The 18,651-nt window shown below is 50.6% G+C and overlaps 1 protein-coding gene across 4 annotated transcripts in view; it reads right to left on the minus strand.

Moving 5' to 3' along the window:
- STX18 (syntaxin 18) overlaps positions 1-18,651 on the minus strand; it is a 127,121-nt gene that overhangs the window by 5,144 nt on the left and 103,326 nt on the right. For all 4 annotated transcript variants that reach the window (XM_036991042.2, XM_036991028.2, XM_036991034.2 and 1 more), the window contains 2 exons: positions 16,147-16,262; positions 8,628-8,716 (listed from right to left, as the gene is read on the minus strand). In XM_036991042.2, the coding sequence (XP_036846937.1) occupies positions 8,628-8,716; positions 16,147-16,262 (205 nt within the window). The remainder of the gene's footprint in view (positions 1-8,627; positions 8,717-16,146; positions 16,263-18,651) is intronic.

Below are 18,651 nucleotides of genomic sequence, written 5' to 3' on the forward strand. Positions count from 1 at the left end.
CCTGCTCTCCCTCCAGGCTCCCGTGGTTTGCTTTCTGCCTCTGGGACCCTCATTTTTAAATGGGGCAGTGAGGTTGGGCACCTTGGCCGAGAGCAGGGCAGTCTGACCTCAGAGCCATGCCCTGGCCAATCTGCTGTGACAGTACAGAGCCCCACGAGCCAGAGCTGCTCTCCCAGCGCTCGGGCTGGCGACCAGGCCTCAGGGATGAGGCTGGGTAAGGACGCCACCCTGACACCGGGAGCTCTTCGGAGCTGAGTTAAGTCTGCAGAGCAAAGAGCTGCTCTCCCAGCCATTCTTGCCAGCTGGGTCCCGGCCAGCAGGAGGGCACACCTGAAGCTTCACCAGTGTGGGGAACATCCTCAGCCTCACCCGCACAAGCCACCCGTCTCCCCGTGCCTGCTCCATTCCCAGACTGCATAGGTAGCCAGGGATGTCCTCTATCTCCTCCCAACATGTCCCAGAAACCCAGCCCCAGGCCACCTTCTCCAGGACACTGTCCTGGGCCCTGGAGCTCTGAGTTGTTTCTCGTTTTTCTAACCTTGGTCTCCCATCATCTAAAATCTCTTAGCATAGTGACCATTTTCTTATAATAATCTGTGTATGTCCCAAACTCCCTGTGTCACTAGGAGCTGCCTGAGGGTGGGAATCGCACTGACCCTGACTTTCAAAGGCCCCCACACATGCTATTTTTCCACATCTATTAAGGCTGCAGTCGTGTCCACAAATACTTCCTGAGGCATTCTGTGCCTGGCACCGTGTGGCAAACAGGGCAGCCAGCTCCTGCTCTCCGAGGCTTGCAGTCCGACTAGGACCTGGTCGGCACGTGACCAGTGAAGCAAACGCAGAGGACCAAGGATCATCCTGTTTGGGAACTTCTAAGGGTGCCCTGGGCTGAGCTGGGCTCTCCCCATGCAGACTCCGTCCAGGTCTCCTGCCCCTGCCCGGTCTTGCACCCCCTCTGGGGAGGGAGGTGCTGGTCTCTGGGCACCTCCTCCCCCTGCGCTGCTCCTCCCCACTCACTGGAGACAGGGCCACTTCCTCTGGGCAGGACCTCCTGAAATGTCATCTGCCTCTGGGGCCCCCCGCAGGCTTCTCAGCGTGGCTCTATGCTGGCGCCCTCCCTCCCTTCTGCCAGAGGCCCTGGCACACTTGCTGTATTTGTTCCTTCCCCGTGGTCTAAGCTGTGCCCTCATAATCTCCAGCTCTCCTTGGTCAAAGTGATGGATGCCAGCCGTGTCACGCAGCTCCATGCAGCCCTGCCCCTTCACCCTATGGATCAGGTCTGAGGGGCAGCGCCCTCTGTGATGCTGGGCGTGGGCATCTCCTGTGACCCCGCCTCACCTCTGCAGCTCTCAGCCTATGATGACTTAGGCCCTGGCTGGGGAACTCCAACTGGTCCCTCAAAACCCAGCAGAGGCACCTTCTTGGTGATGAGACACACCAGGGCAGATGTCACTTTCCATCATCCCCTCTGTCTTCTCAAGAAGCTCCCCTCCATCACATTTCTCACATTAGTTCAGGGGCCTGTCTTCCCTCCTGGGGTGGGGCTGTCTTTCTTCCCTGGACCCAAAACCCAGCTCAGGGTCTGACACTCAACAGGGCAACAGTTCCTGGCCGCCGACCTCCACCCACCCCAGACCTACTGGGTTAGAAAATGGGTGAGTTGGCAAAGCTTCCAGCAGGGTAGAGGGCTGGGGAAGTCCCCTGCAGGGCTGCCTCCCCCAGGGCAGGCTGCTTCGCTGCTGCTGACGCGGTACTGCGATGGCCCTTCCATTTATGCATCAAAAAGGCTATTTTAGAGGATAAAAAGTTCACTTTCAAGTTTGAACCTATCAGCTCTGTTAACTATCAATTCTACAATTACGTAAGAGTCCAGTAAGGAAAAATACAATTACTTCAGCATGTAGATGCTAATTTATTTTGACTAATTCTTTCAAGTACTACTCAGGTTTTTCTGTTTTTTTTTTTTGTTGCATTTTCTTTGAATTTTTCTAATGACAAAATATGGCTACCCTTTTAAATGCACAGTCCTTTTATGCTTTTAGTGTTCCTAAGCAAAATTAACTAGGGCTTTAGGTGGCTATCAGAATGGTCCCTGGGAACAAAGCCTGCTGTTTGCTACCTAACTGGAGGTCATGTGACCTTGCACTGAATCTCCTTTCAGGTCTCCCAGGAACGGCCCCTGCCTGCAGGACTTCTGTTAGCAGGTCAGGAGCGGGGTCAGCTTCTGGCCCTCGTTTCCTTCCAGCTCCTGGGTTCTTGATGCCGCCTAAGAAATAACCAATCCCTGGAGGAGGCAATGGAACAAACACCTCACGGGATCAAGCGGCGATACAGGTCGAGTGAGAAAACAGATTTGCCGAAGGCCAGGAGCTTTAGAGGCAGCACCCTCCACTCGGGGATGCGGTTACAGTGAGACTCGGTCCGAAACAACAGAGCCTGTGCACACAGCCAAGTGCGAAGCCACCGCGTCCGGGGGGCGGCGGGGCTGGGAGGTTCGGGGACAGCCGGGCGGCCCGCAGCATTCACTGCACCAGGCTTCGGGACGGTTTCTGCAGGGCTCTCAGTGGCAGACCTGTACGCCTCACCTCTCATCTGGGAGTAAGGCAGGAGGCAGCCGGATACCAGGCAGCAGGCTAGGCAGCAGATAAGCCAGGGGCCTCGGGGAGCCCGATTCTGTGCCCTCGTGGGAACTCCTCGGGTGGCACTGGACCAGTGACTGGCCTTCTGGGTGGCCTGTAGCTTCTCTTTGTGAGCACGTGTGATGACTCTTACCCTTTCCTGCCTGACCTCAGGGCAGAGGGATGGCTCCTTCACCGCCTCCGCTGCATGCCCTTGGGCAGGTAACCTAACTCCTCTGTGCCTCTGTTTTTGTCAATAAAATGGGGATAATAATAGTAATTAACAGAGTTGTTAGGACGAAGATGTGTTAATATATTTAAGTTGCTTACCAAAGTGCATGGCACATAGTAAGCCCTCACCATGTTTATATTTAATATCTCTGGGAGTTGAGAGTTGTCTGGAAATGCAAAGTCATGAAGGCCCCTTCCACCACTCTGGTTTCAGATTCTAAGGGCAGCTGTGACTCCTGGCCCTTTGCCCTCTTGGGCATGAGAAATGCACACACAATGCCCATGGGGCTCACTGGCAGGCCAGCAGCAGCTGGGGGTCCCCATGCGGGCAGGGACTTCCAACATGCAGTGCAGAATGAGGCCTGGTCTCCACAGTCAGCAGCAAGGACACGGGTACTGATAGGCCCAGGGGAATAAGCCTGTGGTCTGAGAAATACTTCATCTATCTCTGCGAGTCCCTGCAAAGGGTAACGAGAGGCCTAGATGGTGGGCAGCGTGGGCACCTAGATGCAGCCAGCAGCCAGCCTGTCACTCTGGGCACCCTCCGTGGCCCACTCCATTCTCTACTGTGTAGGTCTCACCCCAAAATACAATGCTTTCCCTCGGCACAGACCACGCCCTACAACCTCACCCTGACCCTCAACCACAGTGGTAGGCACTGTGTTTAAGAGTCTAGGACTTGGGAACCCTCTGTAAAACAGGCCAGCCATACTCCCTACCGCATAGGTGGCATAAATTAACAAACACCTAAGTGTTCAGACCAGCACTTGGCATGTGGTATTTGTTACATGTGGGTTAGGCAATATTATTGAGCTGAATTTCATTCATTAAGTCAGTTAGACTTTCAAATGAAGCCCCCCAAAAGGGTTTAAAATCTGATTTAAAGGATACAATCCACCCTGAATACACAGTTACAGAAATTCTTTTCTAATCTAATCCTTTTTACTATAGTTTTAAGAAGAAAATCACTCCTCAAAGGCCTCTGAGTATAAAATGCAGCCAGAAGCCACCTGCACTGCAGAGCCAAGAGGGGCTAACGGAGCGGAAGACTACGCACTCCTGGCGAGCTGGGGCCCCCAGGCGCTGGGTCTGGAGGCGGTCTGCCCCTGGCCGCTGCCCGGGCCTTGCTAGGCTCTGCCAGAGGTGCTTCATCTAGGCCGAACACCTCCACCGGGCGCTCTGTGACCCTCACCTCGGTCCCTGAGAACCTGGAGCCCCCTGACCCCCAGTCTGGACCCCAGCTCTCACCAATGTAGTGCTCAGATTCTACCAACAATTTTTGTGTCCCCAATGGCTGAGTTGAGCTTGGCCACAGACCAAGAGCCCTGTTAGCCAGCCGCCTGGTGCTTCTGGGGCCTCACGTGAGGGACAGCAGCTAGGGACAGCACCTTTCATGCGAATTTTAGAACAGAAGTCACATTCATGTCTTTAAAAATTATCCTAAGGGACACATCAGTAAGTGCCAGGTGGCTCACTTGAGGCAAGGAAAATGAATGTGGGCTTAGAAAAGGAGGTATTTTCTCTATGTGACATCAGAAAAGTCTGGTTCACTCAGCCTGACCACTAAACATATGCTTATATTAGCTCAAAGGCATTAATATAACTGTATCATGAGTTATAAACGGAAATTTATTGTGGAAATCATAATACTCTGCAACCATTCTGGAGCACATAACAGCTGCTCCTATGGGTGGAATAATGAATTAAATTGCTATTATAGAGCTTAAATTCATTATTTTACCCTAAGGAAAAATTCTGAAAAAGTGATTATGAATTGTGACCACAATTTGCTACAACACTTTCCTATTTAGTATTTTTCTTTCTCTTCATTTTCAGGGTTGAGACTTTTAAGTAAGATTTGGGTTAGTCAGACTGTAAGATGTAGTATACAGCTATTATTCCCAACTAAGAAGGAAGTGACCTGAACGTTAAGTAGCCTAAGTGCTGAACATTACAGCCTCCTGCGCGATACACCTGCAGTACCAGAAGAACACTGGGGGGCCCTGCTGGCTCTGAGGGTGCTGAGAGCTGACACCGTGCACACTAGGGGCGCTCCCTGGCGTGGTTCGGTCAAGGCTTCCGGCAGGGCAGTACCATGAAACAGAAGCACGGGCAACAGTCATGGAAAGAAGAGCCTTCTGAGGTGACATGCATTTTCATGCGCACCAGCTGAATCGTGTTCTGAACACATGCAGGGGGCGGCAGCGTGCAGGCAAGTGGCAGCTTCTGAGTGCAGTGCCTGCTGAGCGGCTGCCAAGTGGCCTGCGCTTACAGACACCACCGCAGCTCTGGGGCTGGGGAACAGAAGCTCAGCGAGGCGACTGTCCTTGCCCCAAATCACATGGGCAGTAAGTGAAATAGAGGGTGCACGACCAACTCTGTCCAGGCCGTATGCCCACGCTCCTTCACCGCCTGTCACCGGGACGGGCGCCAGCTACCATGGACACCCTTGCTGCCTGCCTTCCTCTGGTCCACCCCAGGCACCTGGAGGCGTCTCAGTCACGCGTCTGCCGCTCCCCACCGCCTACAGGAGAAAGGCAGGATCCCCGGGTGAACAACTGGTACTGTTCTAGCTCCTTCCTTTATGAGGAGTGGTACAGTGTCACTAAAGCAAACAAATAAACCCGAGACAGAAGGTAAATTCTGCTTGAGTGCAAACATATTCTTTCTCAATGAAGGGACAGTGCTACACACATTTTTACCTCCTGCAGAGATACGTGGTCACAGTGGGGGAACACAACTCATCATTTTCATTAATGAAATTATTTTGTAAAAATTGAAGAAATTGCAATTTTAAGAAATGTCTGCCATACTTGGCTGTAGGAAGGGAGTGTGATCCCGACACTTCATGTCCATTTGTCGGCTCCGCAGCATGCCTCGGCTGGCACAGCTGGGGGGCAGCGCCCTTCGCCTCCCTCTCCTCTCCCTGTACACACGGTTTCAAAGGCCAGCTCTAGGATGCCCCCCATGTTCCCTTGAGCCTCAAGCCCCCACCCATCAGACATCTACCCCAGGCACCTCAAACTCTTCCTGTCCACAGCGCCATTCAGGGCCCGCCCTGCCCCAGCCCCCCTGCTCTCTGTGCGCCCTCCCTTCGGACTGCCAGCCTTGTGTTTTCCATTAGAAAGCTCCAGGCTCGCTCCCCTTCTGGCACTTTCTCACAACCCAACTGCCCTCCATGCAACACCAGTCCAGCTGACTGCCCTGATACCTTCTCACGTCGCCTTCACTGCTCTCCCTGCCAAGGCCCTGTCCCCTCTCACCTGGCCTGGGCAGTGGTGGCTGCTGACTGCAGTCCACGCTGTGGTCTCTCTCCAGCCACCCTCTGCACCGTGAGGCTTCCAGGTCCCACCCTCCTGGGTCTGGGGCACTAAGCATGTACTCAAAGTTGGAGGGTGCCTTCTGGAACATGAGGGAAGCTGGAGAGGAAGGCAGGCTACGTTACGGTGTCTGAGTTACCTCCTTAGCTCAGAATGATTTCTGTCCTCAAGGGACAAAGACAGCCCAGCTTATTATTCCAGAGGAAGTACCCAAGGCTCCGAAGGAGCGCCCCTAAGTCCTAGGAAAGTCACGGGTAATGGTACCACCACTGGAATCAGTTTCCTGCCCCTACGGCGACAATTTTAAAGAGGAAACTACTCATCTGGGTGGATATGTTTGTGAAAGTGTCCTGGGTCTACAACAGTATGAAAGTCACTGACCTGCAGCTGCCACCGTGCATGGCTCTCAATCCTGCCATGAGTGTAGCATGCACCCCACAGTTCTTCCCTGGTCAGCTGGGACCCACAGCCTGACCACTGTCTGGTCTCTTCCTCTGTGCAGGGGACACCAGTCCTGCCTCCTTGTACAGCCTGCCCCTCTCAAGGGGAAAGGCGGAGGTAGCTCATCTATAGGCACCTGCTGTGGGTTTGGCACCATGATGCACGACCCTCTGGGAACAGCTCCCTCGGTCACCAGTCCTACTCTGAGGTGACCACAGGTGTCTCAGTCCTTTATTTAGGCTGGAGAAGAAACAGGAAGTGTGGTGAGCAAGAGGACTCTGAGCAGGTCACTGCCCGTCAGGCGCAGACATGTGCACTGGCCACCCTTGCAGGGCCCAGCCTGCAGACCTTCACCTGTGATACCACTCAGTGGGCCCCCAATAGCTGGCTGACTCTGCCAGGCTGTCCATGTCAGTGTGCCACATGGCTCCTGGGCAGGCTACACTCACCCAGACCACCAGATCTCACCTGACGCATGTGAGCTGTGGTACAGAGAAAAGGTTCAGGGTGCGGAGCCAGGGCTCAGGGCTCAGGGCACAGCCCGGCTGCCCTACTGCCCTGTGACTCTGGAGGTCTTTGGAGATTTTGTGCCTTGCTTTCTTCAGCCCTACAAGGGGGATAATTCTTACTTCACTGGACTGTTACGGAAATTAAACAAGACAACTATGTCAAAGACTTGGCAATGGAAGGCATTCGTAAGTATAAATAATAACAGTAGTAGCTCAAAATCCAAATATTCTAGTAGTTCTGACTGATGATCCTGCTTTGCCATTTAGAACGACCTGTAGCTCTTACGGTATCACTAAAGTCGCTCATCCGTTCGCTGTTCTCGGCTCTGGGAATAAGGCAGTGAAAGCAGTCAAGTCCCCGCTCTCCTGGCGCTGGCTTATATTCTAGGGGAGGGATGAGAGAATGAAGTGGGGTAAGGGGACAGAATGGCCGGGGGTGGCTACGCTGGGACACAACATTAGAGACAAGATGCGAAGACAGTAAAAAGAGAAAGCGCTTGGAAGACAGAAGCCTCAGTGGGAGAGCCTCAAGGCCAGGAGGGGACCTGTCCCTTTCTTATCCCGCAGAGCTCTGGCTTGATGCTCTATTTCTCATCTTCTTGATCAGGAGACCAGGGCTGGGCCTCTACCAACTGGTCATTAATAAGCTCTACCACTATTAACTAGGACGCTGGGTAAGACACTTCACTGCTTTTTGCCAAAGTCAAAGGGAGATGGTAATGCCGCCCTACCTCTTAGCATGACTAGTAAGAGCATCATGGAAAAAACACACTCAAAAGTCCTGCCTGCTGTAAACAGCAGCACAAACCAAGGTGTCGTCATCTGTCAGGCATGGCCACTGGGAAGCTGCTCTGTGGGGACCAGTCTCTCCAGGCAGACACGGTGTCACGCCAGGGCAGTGCCAGGAAGCATCTGTTCCAACCACAGGTGGAGTATTCCACTTGGCTCTGTCACGCCAATGTCCAGATGAGCTGTACCCAGTGCTGCTGTGAACGAGCGGGCAGGGGATCTTGCCAAGCCTATCAGTTTCCTTTTGAAACTCACCCAGAGATGATAACCCACAACTGGCAACCTGAGGACAGGCAACTCACAGGAGGTGCTCTGAGCAGCTGAAGTGTTACTCTTTTCAGTTGCCAGTCATTGCCACGCTTTCCTCACATCACCAAAACACCAGCAATTCCAACAATTAAAAAGCACCAGAGCAGCAATTACAAGAGATCCACTTAATCTAAAAGACTTTTATTGTTGCTCAAAAGACATCTAATAATAGTAAAATTATTCTCAGGCAGTTTCTTCTTTAATTATGCTGCTGCAAAGTTAAAACATATAAAAAGCATATACCAATTAGGAAATTAAGTGGAAAAGTTGTATCTAAAATATTTATTCATGATTTTTAAAACTTGGTATAAAAATCAAGGCAAGGGCATTTAGGATGACCTACTACTCAATGAATACTCTTACTAAAACTAGTTAAAAACACACAATCAGGCAGAGAATAGCATTACCGTTTGTATCTCTTCTGGGGATAATTCGTCTTCACCTTTGCCATCTCCCCAGGTTCCCAGTTCAGGCTGTATTTCAGATGGTATCTTTTCTGTTAAGAAAAAAAAAAAGAAGGCAAAGTACTCATTTAGAATAGGCTGGCTTAGGATGCAGGCGTATTAAACTCATGAGATGGAACAGAATCTTACAGCTTTGTCCATATTCAGTTACGTGTTGGCTGACATTCAGGCATGACATGATTCTTCTACAGTGTTTAGAACTGTGTGTGTGGTGAGGTGGAGGGAACCCGGGCATGGTTTTATTGGAATTCAGCCAGGGAAGAGATGGAAGGGGTTGCTCCTTGGTGGAGGCTGTAATGGGGTGTCTGGGGTCTCAGCGGTGCCTCTGGGCTTGTCACTAGGTAGCCAAGAAGTCAAAGGCAAATACGGCTTCTTTTTCTGTTCTTCCCCAATCTCAGTAAATTTCCCAAAGCTGATCTCAGCCCCATGAAATGGACAAAAGTCCAGAGCTCTTGCTTTGATAGTGAAAAGGGAAAAGAAGATAATGATAGCACACTTCAGAGAAAAAAGATTAGGCAGATCATGTGATGAGACGTGGTCACTATCTGGGACACGTCATCACAAAATAACTCCATGCTATCCATAGCTTTGTACAAGTTTTTAAAAAATGGCTGTTTTTGCCAGGACTACCATTGTATTTATTATAAAAGACATATTCATATAAAAATGAGATATACATAATTTACATACAAAAGGCATATTTATAGAAGACAGGCTGAAAGCATCTTTAGAAACCGAGTAGGTGTTTTTCTGAGATGATGTCTTCAAGTAGGAAACTGCCCTTTTCAGCCACCCATCCACACCCAGAGCCCTCCGTCTTCCCCTTGACATCATTATGGCATCCATGTCAAGCTTTTACTTTTATGTTTTTTAAGGGTAAGAAAACCAAAATTAGAAACAAAGAAAATCGTTCCCATCAGAACCAAGCCTGAGTGAGCTCTGAGCTAGGGCGGCAGGCTGCGAAAAGGACTCACGCACTGTAACACGCTCGCCTCTGCAGCCGGCTGGAGCCGGAGCCGGAGCCACGCTGGCCTGCTGCTGTGAGCAGCAGCCTGAAGCACGGTGCTCCCCATGCCAGTGCCCTGCCCGGACCTCCAGCAGCCCAGTGCCAAGAGACTCCAGTCCAGACTCCCTGGCCCGGCATTCAAAGCACTCAGCGTGGTCAGGCCCCACGCACCCTCCCAACCTTCATCCCGCCACCTCCCCTTTCCATGCACTGCAAACCCACAGGCTTCCTTTACTGACTACACTGCATTCCTCTCTCCAGTATTTATTCGTGCTGTTCCTCTGCCTAGAACGTTCTAAGCTTCCATTTCGTCAGGTCCGGACTCACTGCTCAGGGCCATGTCCTCCCGAGGTCCCCCAGCCCCTGAGTGAACTCTGACCTCCCCCCATGCCCTCTCTAGGGCACCACTCAGTTTCTTGGGCTAGAATCGCATCCCTGAGGCAGCAGCCATGGCTCATTTGAGAGCAAGCCTGAGAAGCATTCACAAGAACACCATACCCATCCTAACACCAGGGAAACCATGTCAACTGGACACGGGAAGACCCAGCTCACTCTGGCTGAGTGGGGATGTGGAAGAAAAAGGCCTCCGTCAGACATGGACAAAGGTCAGCTGTGCCCGCAGAGGTGCCTGACACTGCTGACTAATGTGGAAGTAAAATCAGTGCCTTAAAAAAAAAACCCAGGAGTATGACAAGCAAGAAGCAGCCTCTGCCTAGACCTACATTGCCTGGTCCTACACGAAACTAAACTATTTTTTGTCTAAGTTACATCTCATGTTTCAAGAGGGAAATGAAAAAACTGGAAAGAAAAGATAAGCAAAAGGACAGCAGCCCAGGTTTAAAAAACCCATCTGCAAACTGCAGATGCATTTAGTAAAATGTCCATGGTTGGAAAAAACTGTCTCCCAAAGGGCAGGGAGGGAAGGACAGATATACACCCGCCGGGGTCAGCAGCTGGGTGAGGGATCGCGATTACCCAGCAGCACTGAAAGGTCAAAGGCCCAAGGCCCTAGAACACAGGGCAGCACCATGGGCCAGTGTAGGCGTCCCCTCCCCACACACATTAATTCTTCTGAGGTGCAGGCCCGTGACTGCACTGCTGGTTTCCCAGGACTCCCAAACGCCTCCAGCCCTGAAGCCGTCCCTGAGCTCTAGGCTCACTCCAACAATGGACTGTGTCCACCTGAAAATCCAGTAGGCAGACCTATGATGTGTACACCAGAATGCTGATTCTGTTCCCAGCCCACTCCTCCTGGCCTTGGTGCCAAACTGACCTTCCCCACCTCAGTCCACCCAGCTGCTCAGACCCCAGCCTGGAAAGCATCTTCAATTGCTCTCTGTCGCTCAGATCTCACATCCTACCTACAATCTGATCTCCAGTTCTAACCTGTGACAGGAGTTTGGGCATGTTTCTCCATCTCCATCTCCACCGTGGCCTCCGACGCCAGCCACGGTCCTCTTGTGTCTGGGCTGCAAGAGAATGCGAACAAGCCACCTGCCTCCACTTTCTCTTTACTCAACTCCAGCTCCACACAACACTGGAGAGCCTTTAAAATGTGAACCAGAAATTGCCACAGAGCTTAAAAACCTCCAGGCCTTGATCCCAGCCTCTAAGGTCCTGTATGATCAGACCTCTGCCTCCTTCCTGTGGGAGAGCATTGTGTGTACATGTGTGTGCAAAGGTGTTGAAATGTGCCAAGCTTGTTTTTCAACTGGAGAACTGTTACCTGTCAGAGGTTTCTGCTTTCCCCACATCCTCACCCAGTTATTACCTGCCTTTCCATTACAGCCACTCGGTGGGTGTGGTACCTCACTGTGGTTTTGATTTGCATTTCCTTGATTACTAACGATGTTGAGCATCTTTTCATGTCCTTACTGGCCATCTGTATATCTTCCTTGGAGAAATTTCTATTCCGATACTGTGCCCATTTTTAAATTGGGTTATTTGTTATTGAGCTGTAAGAGTAGTTTCTGTAATCTGGATACAGATCCCTTATTAAATATATAGCTTGCAAATATTTTCTCCCATTCTGTGGGTTGTCTATTTATCTTTTTTTTTTTTGACCTTTGAAGCATAACAGCTTTTAATTTTGATGAAGGCCAATTTATCAGACTTTACCTTCTGTGGCGAGTGCTTTTGGTGTCATATCCTTGTTAATCTTTTGTCAAAGTGAGGTTAGGAAGATTTAGCCCTGTTTCCTTTTACGAGTTTTTAGCTGCATTTGGGCCTTCGGTCTATTTTGAGCTAGTTTTTGTATATTGTGTGAGGTTAAGTGTGCAGCTTCATGTTTTTGCATCTGGATCTCCAGTTTTTCCAGTTCCATTTGTTGAAGGGCCCATTCGTGCCTCACTGAATGGTTTTGCACCCTAGGTGAAGAGCCACTGACTACAGACACCTGCATTTATTTCTGGGCTCTCAGTCCTATCCCACTGACGCATATGTTCACCCCTGCACCAGTCCCTCCCTGTGTGATCACTGTTGGCTTTGTGGTAAGTGCCAAACCAGGAAGGGTACGTCCTCCCACTTTGTTCTTTTTGCTGGCCTGCATTCCCTGCACTTCCTTATGGATTTTAGAATCAATTTGTCGATTTCTACAAAGAAGTCAGCTGGGATTTAGATTTAGTTTATTCCTTTTGATATAGCATAAAGGAATTGTTGCTTTTTAAATTTCATTTTCAGATTCTCACTGAAAATATACAGAAGCGAAATTGATTTTCATATGCTGATTTTGTATCCTGCAACCTTGCTGAACTCATTTACTACTTTTTCTTGGTGGATTCCTTACAATTTTCTGTTTATGATACCAGGCATTTGCAAACAGAACAACAAAAAAAAAACTTCCTTTCTAATCTGGATTTTTATTTTCTTTTGTTTCCTAACTGCCCTGGCTATCTAAGCCAACCTAGTAATTGACCTTTAGCACTAAACTTGAAGAACACTGCCCGGTCTTCAGTGTCAAGCAGTGGACCTCCTCACAGCTGGCTCTGCAATCTAACAGAAGACGTGCCGCTTGTAGAGCGCCACTGCACACACCAGACACTGCCGAGCCACATGACATGCCACAGGACAGGAGAGGCTCAGAATTCCAATGACATGTCCAAGGTCATATCACAGGATGGAGGAAGGCTGTGAAACCAGGTTAGTCTGGCTCCCAAGTCCAAAGTATACGCTGCAACCAAGTTCTGTCTTCCCTTATACCCAGAGGGAAGGGATGGCACATGTCCATGAACAGGAAATAAAGGCAGGATATATTAGTGCTTGTTGGGACAGACAAATAAAACAAATTTCAAAAAAATCTGTTACATGTGCAGGAATTTGTACATTTTCAGTTAGTACCAGGTAAGACTGTGCCACCCTTTGGGATCTTCGGTAATCAAGTAACAGGTGACCGTGAAATGACCAGGAAGGGAAGAGGTCTGGTGGAGTGGGCGCCAGGGTGCAGCGCTGGGAGCAAGAGTGGACTGGCCATGGGGCATCTCAAAAAGGCGCCCTAGGCCCAGACAGGACAGGGCAGGGGTCCCAAGATGCAAGACAGAAGGCGAAGGCAACGCTAATGCTGACAATGTCTCCTTCCCCACCCTTAAAAAGTAGGTGTGTCATCACCCCCATTTTAAAAAGGGCAGAAACAGGGCTCTGAAGTCCTCGTCAGCACTGGAACGGGGATCTTGACTGCCTCCAAAGAGACAGTCTCCCTCACACCCTCTGTTTGCCCCACGCTGGTCGGGAGCTAGGATGGGGAGTCTCGCGTTCAGGAGCCTGGTGTGCTCAGCGGGAAAGCACACGCAAGTACTGACTTCAACATCTGGTTCCTCTTGAATCAGGAAACACTTCCACAGCAACTAAAAGCAATCAGTGTTCCAGACAGGCTTTCCTCATTCATTCATTCTTTTTAACAAAGATTTACTGGGCACCTCGTATGTGCCAGGCATTGTTCTGGGTACCCGTGAGAGCAGTGAACAAAATACAAAAATTCCTATCCTCACGGAAGTTATATTTTAGTAGGGGAGGCAGACCCCAAAGTGTATCAATGAGTAGAACACACAGAAGCGTGGTGACAGGCATGCTGGGGAGGCAGGGAAAGCAGGGGAGATGCAACGGCTGGGAGGGCCTAGTCCGTGATCCCCCTTCTGTCCACCCTCATTTCCTGGGGATCCCAGCCTGTGTCATGGGATTGATGCTATCTACAGACACACCCCTGACCTCTAGACTCAAACCCAATGCCCTACTCAGCATCTCTGCAGGCCGCCCACACTGAGTTCCTGGTCTAACCAGCTGCCGCCGGCCTCACCACAGTCTCTGCATCTCAGAAAGGGTCAGCAACCTCCTTCCTGCCAAAACCAGGTGGCCTTCCTTGACTGGTTTTCTCAGGCCCCACATCCAGGAAGCAAATTCTGTGGCTCAACTTTCAAAATACACCCCGAATCCCCCCACTTTACCCCCCACCCTGCTACCATGCTCGGTCCACCTTGACCTTGTTTCTGGGCGACTTTAGCAGCCTCCTAACTGTCCCTGTCTCCTTGATCCCCATGATTCATTTCAGCAGAGCAACCAGGGGGGCCCCACTCAAGAGAGTCAGGAGGGACAGTCCTTCGTGCTGACCTCCTTGTGGCCGGCCACCTCACTTGGCAGAGAAGCCCCCGTCCTCCCGTGGCCTGCAAGGCCCCCCACGGCCGGGCTGCCCTGGCACCTCCTCGCCTCCTGCCCCTTTGCTCTCCAGTCTCCAGGCATGCTCCTGCCTCACACCTCTGCACTTTTGTCTCCTCTGCCTGTGACACTGCTCCCCGGGGAGCCACATGGCTCATTCCTCATGACCTCTGGGCTTTACTGTAGTGCCAAGGTCTCCAGCCTCTCCGACTGGCCATGTCTGGGTTACCAAGGTGCCCCTCTCATAGCACCATGAGCACTCCTGTCTACCCCTCTGCAGAAGCCTTCCACTAATATCTGTTTCTCACTGGGCTAGAGCAGACATGCCTGTTTCCTACCCACTACCGTGTCCCCAGCATCCAGCACAGTGCCCGGCACAGCAACACTCAGTGTGGGCCTGGGGCCCAGGGGGGCAGACTCATCTCACAGGAGGCTGACTCTCAGCTGGACCTCGAGAATCTGCATGGCGGCTCCCTACTCTCATCGGCCCTAACAGTGTTTTGAGGGAGGAAGGGAGGAAGAGGGGAGTGAGGAGTGACTATGCTGTGTCTGGCATGAGTGAAGGCAGGTACGATACCCCCCGTATCACCTTAGAAAAAGCAGAGCCGCATTACTTCCCGTGAAGCTGGGGTTTCCCTTGTTTGGGGCAAGTGGAGAAGGAGGTGTGCAAGGCCTCTGGCCCAGGGGATCGAGGCGGCCGCCAGAGAGGGCGGCTCAGGCCCTGTGACGGGGGACCAACCTGGGGGGCGGGGCCACCCCTTTCTTGCATTTTGACTTTGAACAGATCATATAATCTCTTCAAAGCTCTGTTTCCTCACACGGAAAACGCTGATAATAATACCTCAAGGGCAGTGAGAGTTGATCTACTCACCCCCCAGCACGTGCCCAGCACCACGAAGGGGCCTGTGAACCGTGAGACTCCTGCACTCCCACGGACGCTGCTTCCAGCTACAGAAAGAGCCCCCGGCATCCGTCAGGCTCCCAGAGCCACAGTGCATTCTGGGTTCCTTCGCTTGTGAAATTTACGGAGGAAGTTAAATGGAGAGGCAGCACAGAGCCACATAGAAATCTTGGGTCCCCCATTTAGGAGCTTCTGACTTGGACACGTTTCCCAGACTCTTGAAGCCTTCCTCTTTTACAGAGCCATCCCCGAGGGCTGCTGATGCAGGACAGTGCCTGAGTGTGGGAGACGCGCAGTGAAGGAGATAACACAGAAGGGGAGGTGAGGAGGACTCCTGGGAGGCACTGTGTTTATCAGCACCCACAGGGTGTCAGGGGCTGTTCTAAGTCGTGGGCCACCTAGGATCCCATCACAAAGACAGGAAGCGGATACACCCAGACTTGCATTTTGTCCTGTTGGCTAGACTCGCGGTTGAAGGCTGGTGAGATCACATGCTCCACCCGAGGCAAGCTGGGCAGGTGCACCCAGGGTCGGCACTGCCGGCACACTGAGATCCCAGGGAAAGGGCACAGCATGGGCGCAGGGGAAGCAACACCCCACCTTTCCTGAGACTGACATGCAAGAGATCTGGTATTTTCTCCAGATGCGGTCCACTCCCCAGCCGTCTGGTGCAGAGCCACTCAGGTCGTTTCTCATGGAGCCTGCCGGTGCCCAGGTGACAGAAATCCCACCCCTGCCCCAGCAGCTGTCATTAAGGTTTGACTGCGACAGAAAACAGGCTGCCACTCCATATTTGCTTTATGCAGATACAAATGCCACAAAATGTCTAAGACTGTTCTTTCTTTTTCTGCTTTGTATTTTTGCCAACATGTCATAAGGAAGAGACACAAGATTTTGATTTTAATTCATACCTGGATATTCTTCAGTGACAGCTTTTTCTTCAATGTCTTCTGAAGGATTCTGTGAAACTTTCTCAGAAGACATGGATTCTTTTGTCTTTGCATATGGTTCTGGTTCCAGCTTAGACCTAAAAAAAATAATAATGAGCAATCATATGATTTATTTACACAACAGGATTCCATTTTGACAGCAGGAGGGGTCACACAAGACCTCGACACGCACGTTCTGCTTTCTCCTGAGCAGATCTCCTGCCTCTGTGCCCAACAGCCGTCCCACTACACCTCAGGTGGGGTGCTCAGTGCAAAGTACCAGTGCTGCAGCCTTCAGAGGCCCATGCGCCCCCCACCAAAGCACCCCGGGGGAGAAGGCAGCAGGTGCTGATGGGAAGAACCTGCACACTGACTCCAAACACAACACGTGAGCAGTAAAGGCTGACTGTTCCAAGTTCAACAAGCTGCTCATTTCACACCAATGCAAAAGTGCTGCTAAACACACACACACACACACACACTAAAGCACAAATCTTCAAGAGCCACTGGATGGAACCAACTCGTCTCAGAAACCAAGGCTTTTGCACTTGGCCCTCTGCCTCAGAGTTCCTTCCACGGCAATGTTATTTCCACCTTCAGGGTGAGGCTCCATCTTGCTTACTCCGAGGCCTCCTCTGCCGGAGCACTCCTGTGACGCTGCACCACCCCTGGCCTGGAATGACTTTGTTAGTTCCCCTGCCTGTCATCTGGCTCCACTGGAGGGGCATGCTCGGGGGCAGGGGCCCCTGCTCCGTGAGTCATGTCCGCTGTGTAGGCTTATGTCCTAGATGAGTGCCTCGCATTCAGTGTTTAGTAGATGCAGGTTGAATGATGGATGGCTTACAATTGCCAGTAAATGGCTAACAAGAGAAAAAACATTTGGGTACCAAACAGTGAGCCTTGTAACAGCTTTACCGGAATCCACATAGCTCGACGAAAATGATAGGAAGACTGCTAAAAGGACCTATGATAAATTCCACATCACTATAAATTACTTTCATTTATAGAGAAGCTATAAATAAAGGAACAACGTACATATATAGGAGGGCAATATTACTAATCCAGCTAACACTTACCAAGGGCTTATCTTGTATTGGGCATTTTTCTAAGCCAACAGACAAATTTCATAAGGACAAATTTAATGATATGCATACCTATAAAGTAATAATAGCTGCTTAATCATTAATGACCTTTTTACAAAGATGGAAAGCGAAGTGTACGGAAGTTAGGGAACTTGCCCAGTTGCTGGGCTGGCATGTAACCTCAGGGAACTTATTTCCGAGCTATACTCTTAACAACGGCTCGTCAGAGTGGTTTCTACCCACCATGTTCTCCAGGAAGGGACCCCGTCGGTCCGGTGCATCTGAGAAGGCTGGGTCAAAGCTAGATGGGTATTTTACTTGAAACTTTTCAGAGCCTTTAACACACTAACATACATTTTGAATTTCCAAAAAGCTTGGCTTTTCCAAAACACCTAACTGCAGAGACCATTTTCATGGATTTTTTTCCCAAAAGGCCAGTGTTCTAAGGCTGTTTATAAAATGCTCCTCTACAACATTAATAAAAAAATTTTTTTAACGTAACTGTACCATCAATCTTCCTAAGTGTTCCTATGGCTGAGCAACAAATCACCTCAAAAACAACATCTGTGTCTCTGGGGTCGGGTATTTGGGAGCAGCCTGGCTGGGCGGGTCTGCCTCAGGGTGTCTCACGAGGGTGCAGCTGGCTCAGCCGGGGCTGCATCACCTGAAGGCTGGACCAGGGCTGAGAACCGCTTCCAAGGAGGTCCGCTCACGTGCCCTCGAGTTGGTGCCAGCGGGGGCCCCGTTTCCTATTCCCAGGGCAGTGTGTTACCGGCACCGCGGCTGGCTTCCCCCAGAGCAAGCAGTCTCAGACACTGCGGCCACGGCCTCAGAAGTCACATACTGTCCTTTCTGCCATATCCCACTGCCCAGGCAGGTGCAACGGTCCACTCAGGTCCAAGGGGAGGGAAAACAAGCCTCACATCTCCCTTGCAACAGAGCAGTGACAAAATCTCGTTTTAAGTGAGACCCCAAAGGATGGGATGTGTTTGGGTGCAACCATCTTTGGGAAATAAATCTGTTATTCTAAGTATCACAAATTATGCACAAAGATGTCGTTTCAAGAATATTCATTATAGCACAGCTTATAGTAACAAAAAATAATGGCTTAAATGTTCACAAATAGTGCCTGGCTTACAGTTTGAAGCCACAATGAAAAGACACCATTTGCAGCAGCCAACATAAAACAAGCCAAAGGTAAAAAAACTAACAATAATGACAACTGCAGTGTACACATAACACGAAAAGCCCAAAGCCCATGTGGGAAAAACTTAACGATGTTCCTGAAAGATACAAACATACCTTAACAAATGGAAAGATATATCATGTTCTTGGATAGAAAAAAGAAATGTCACATAGATGTTAGTTCTAAGTAATTTATAAATGTAATGTGCTCCCAATAAAA

The sequence above is a fragment of the Manis javanica genome, chromosome 5 (genome assembly GCF_040802235.1).
Source record: "Manis javanica isolate MJ-LG chromosome 5, MJ_LKY, whole genome shotgun sequence".
Taxonomy (NCBI): domain Eukaryota; kingdom Metazoa; phylum Chordata; class Mammalia; order Pholidota; family Manidae; genus Manis; species Manis javanica.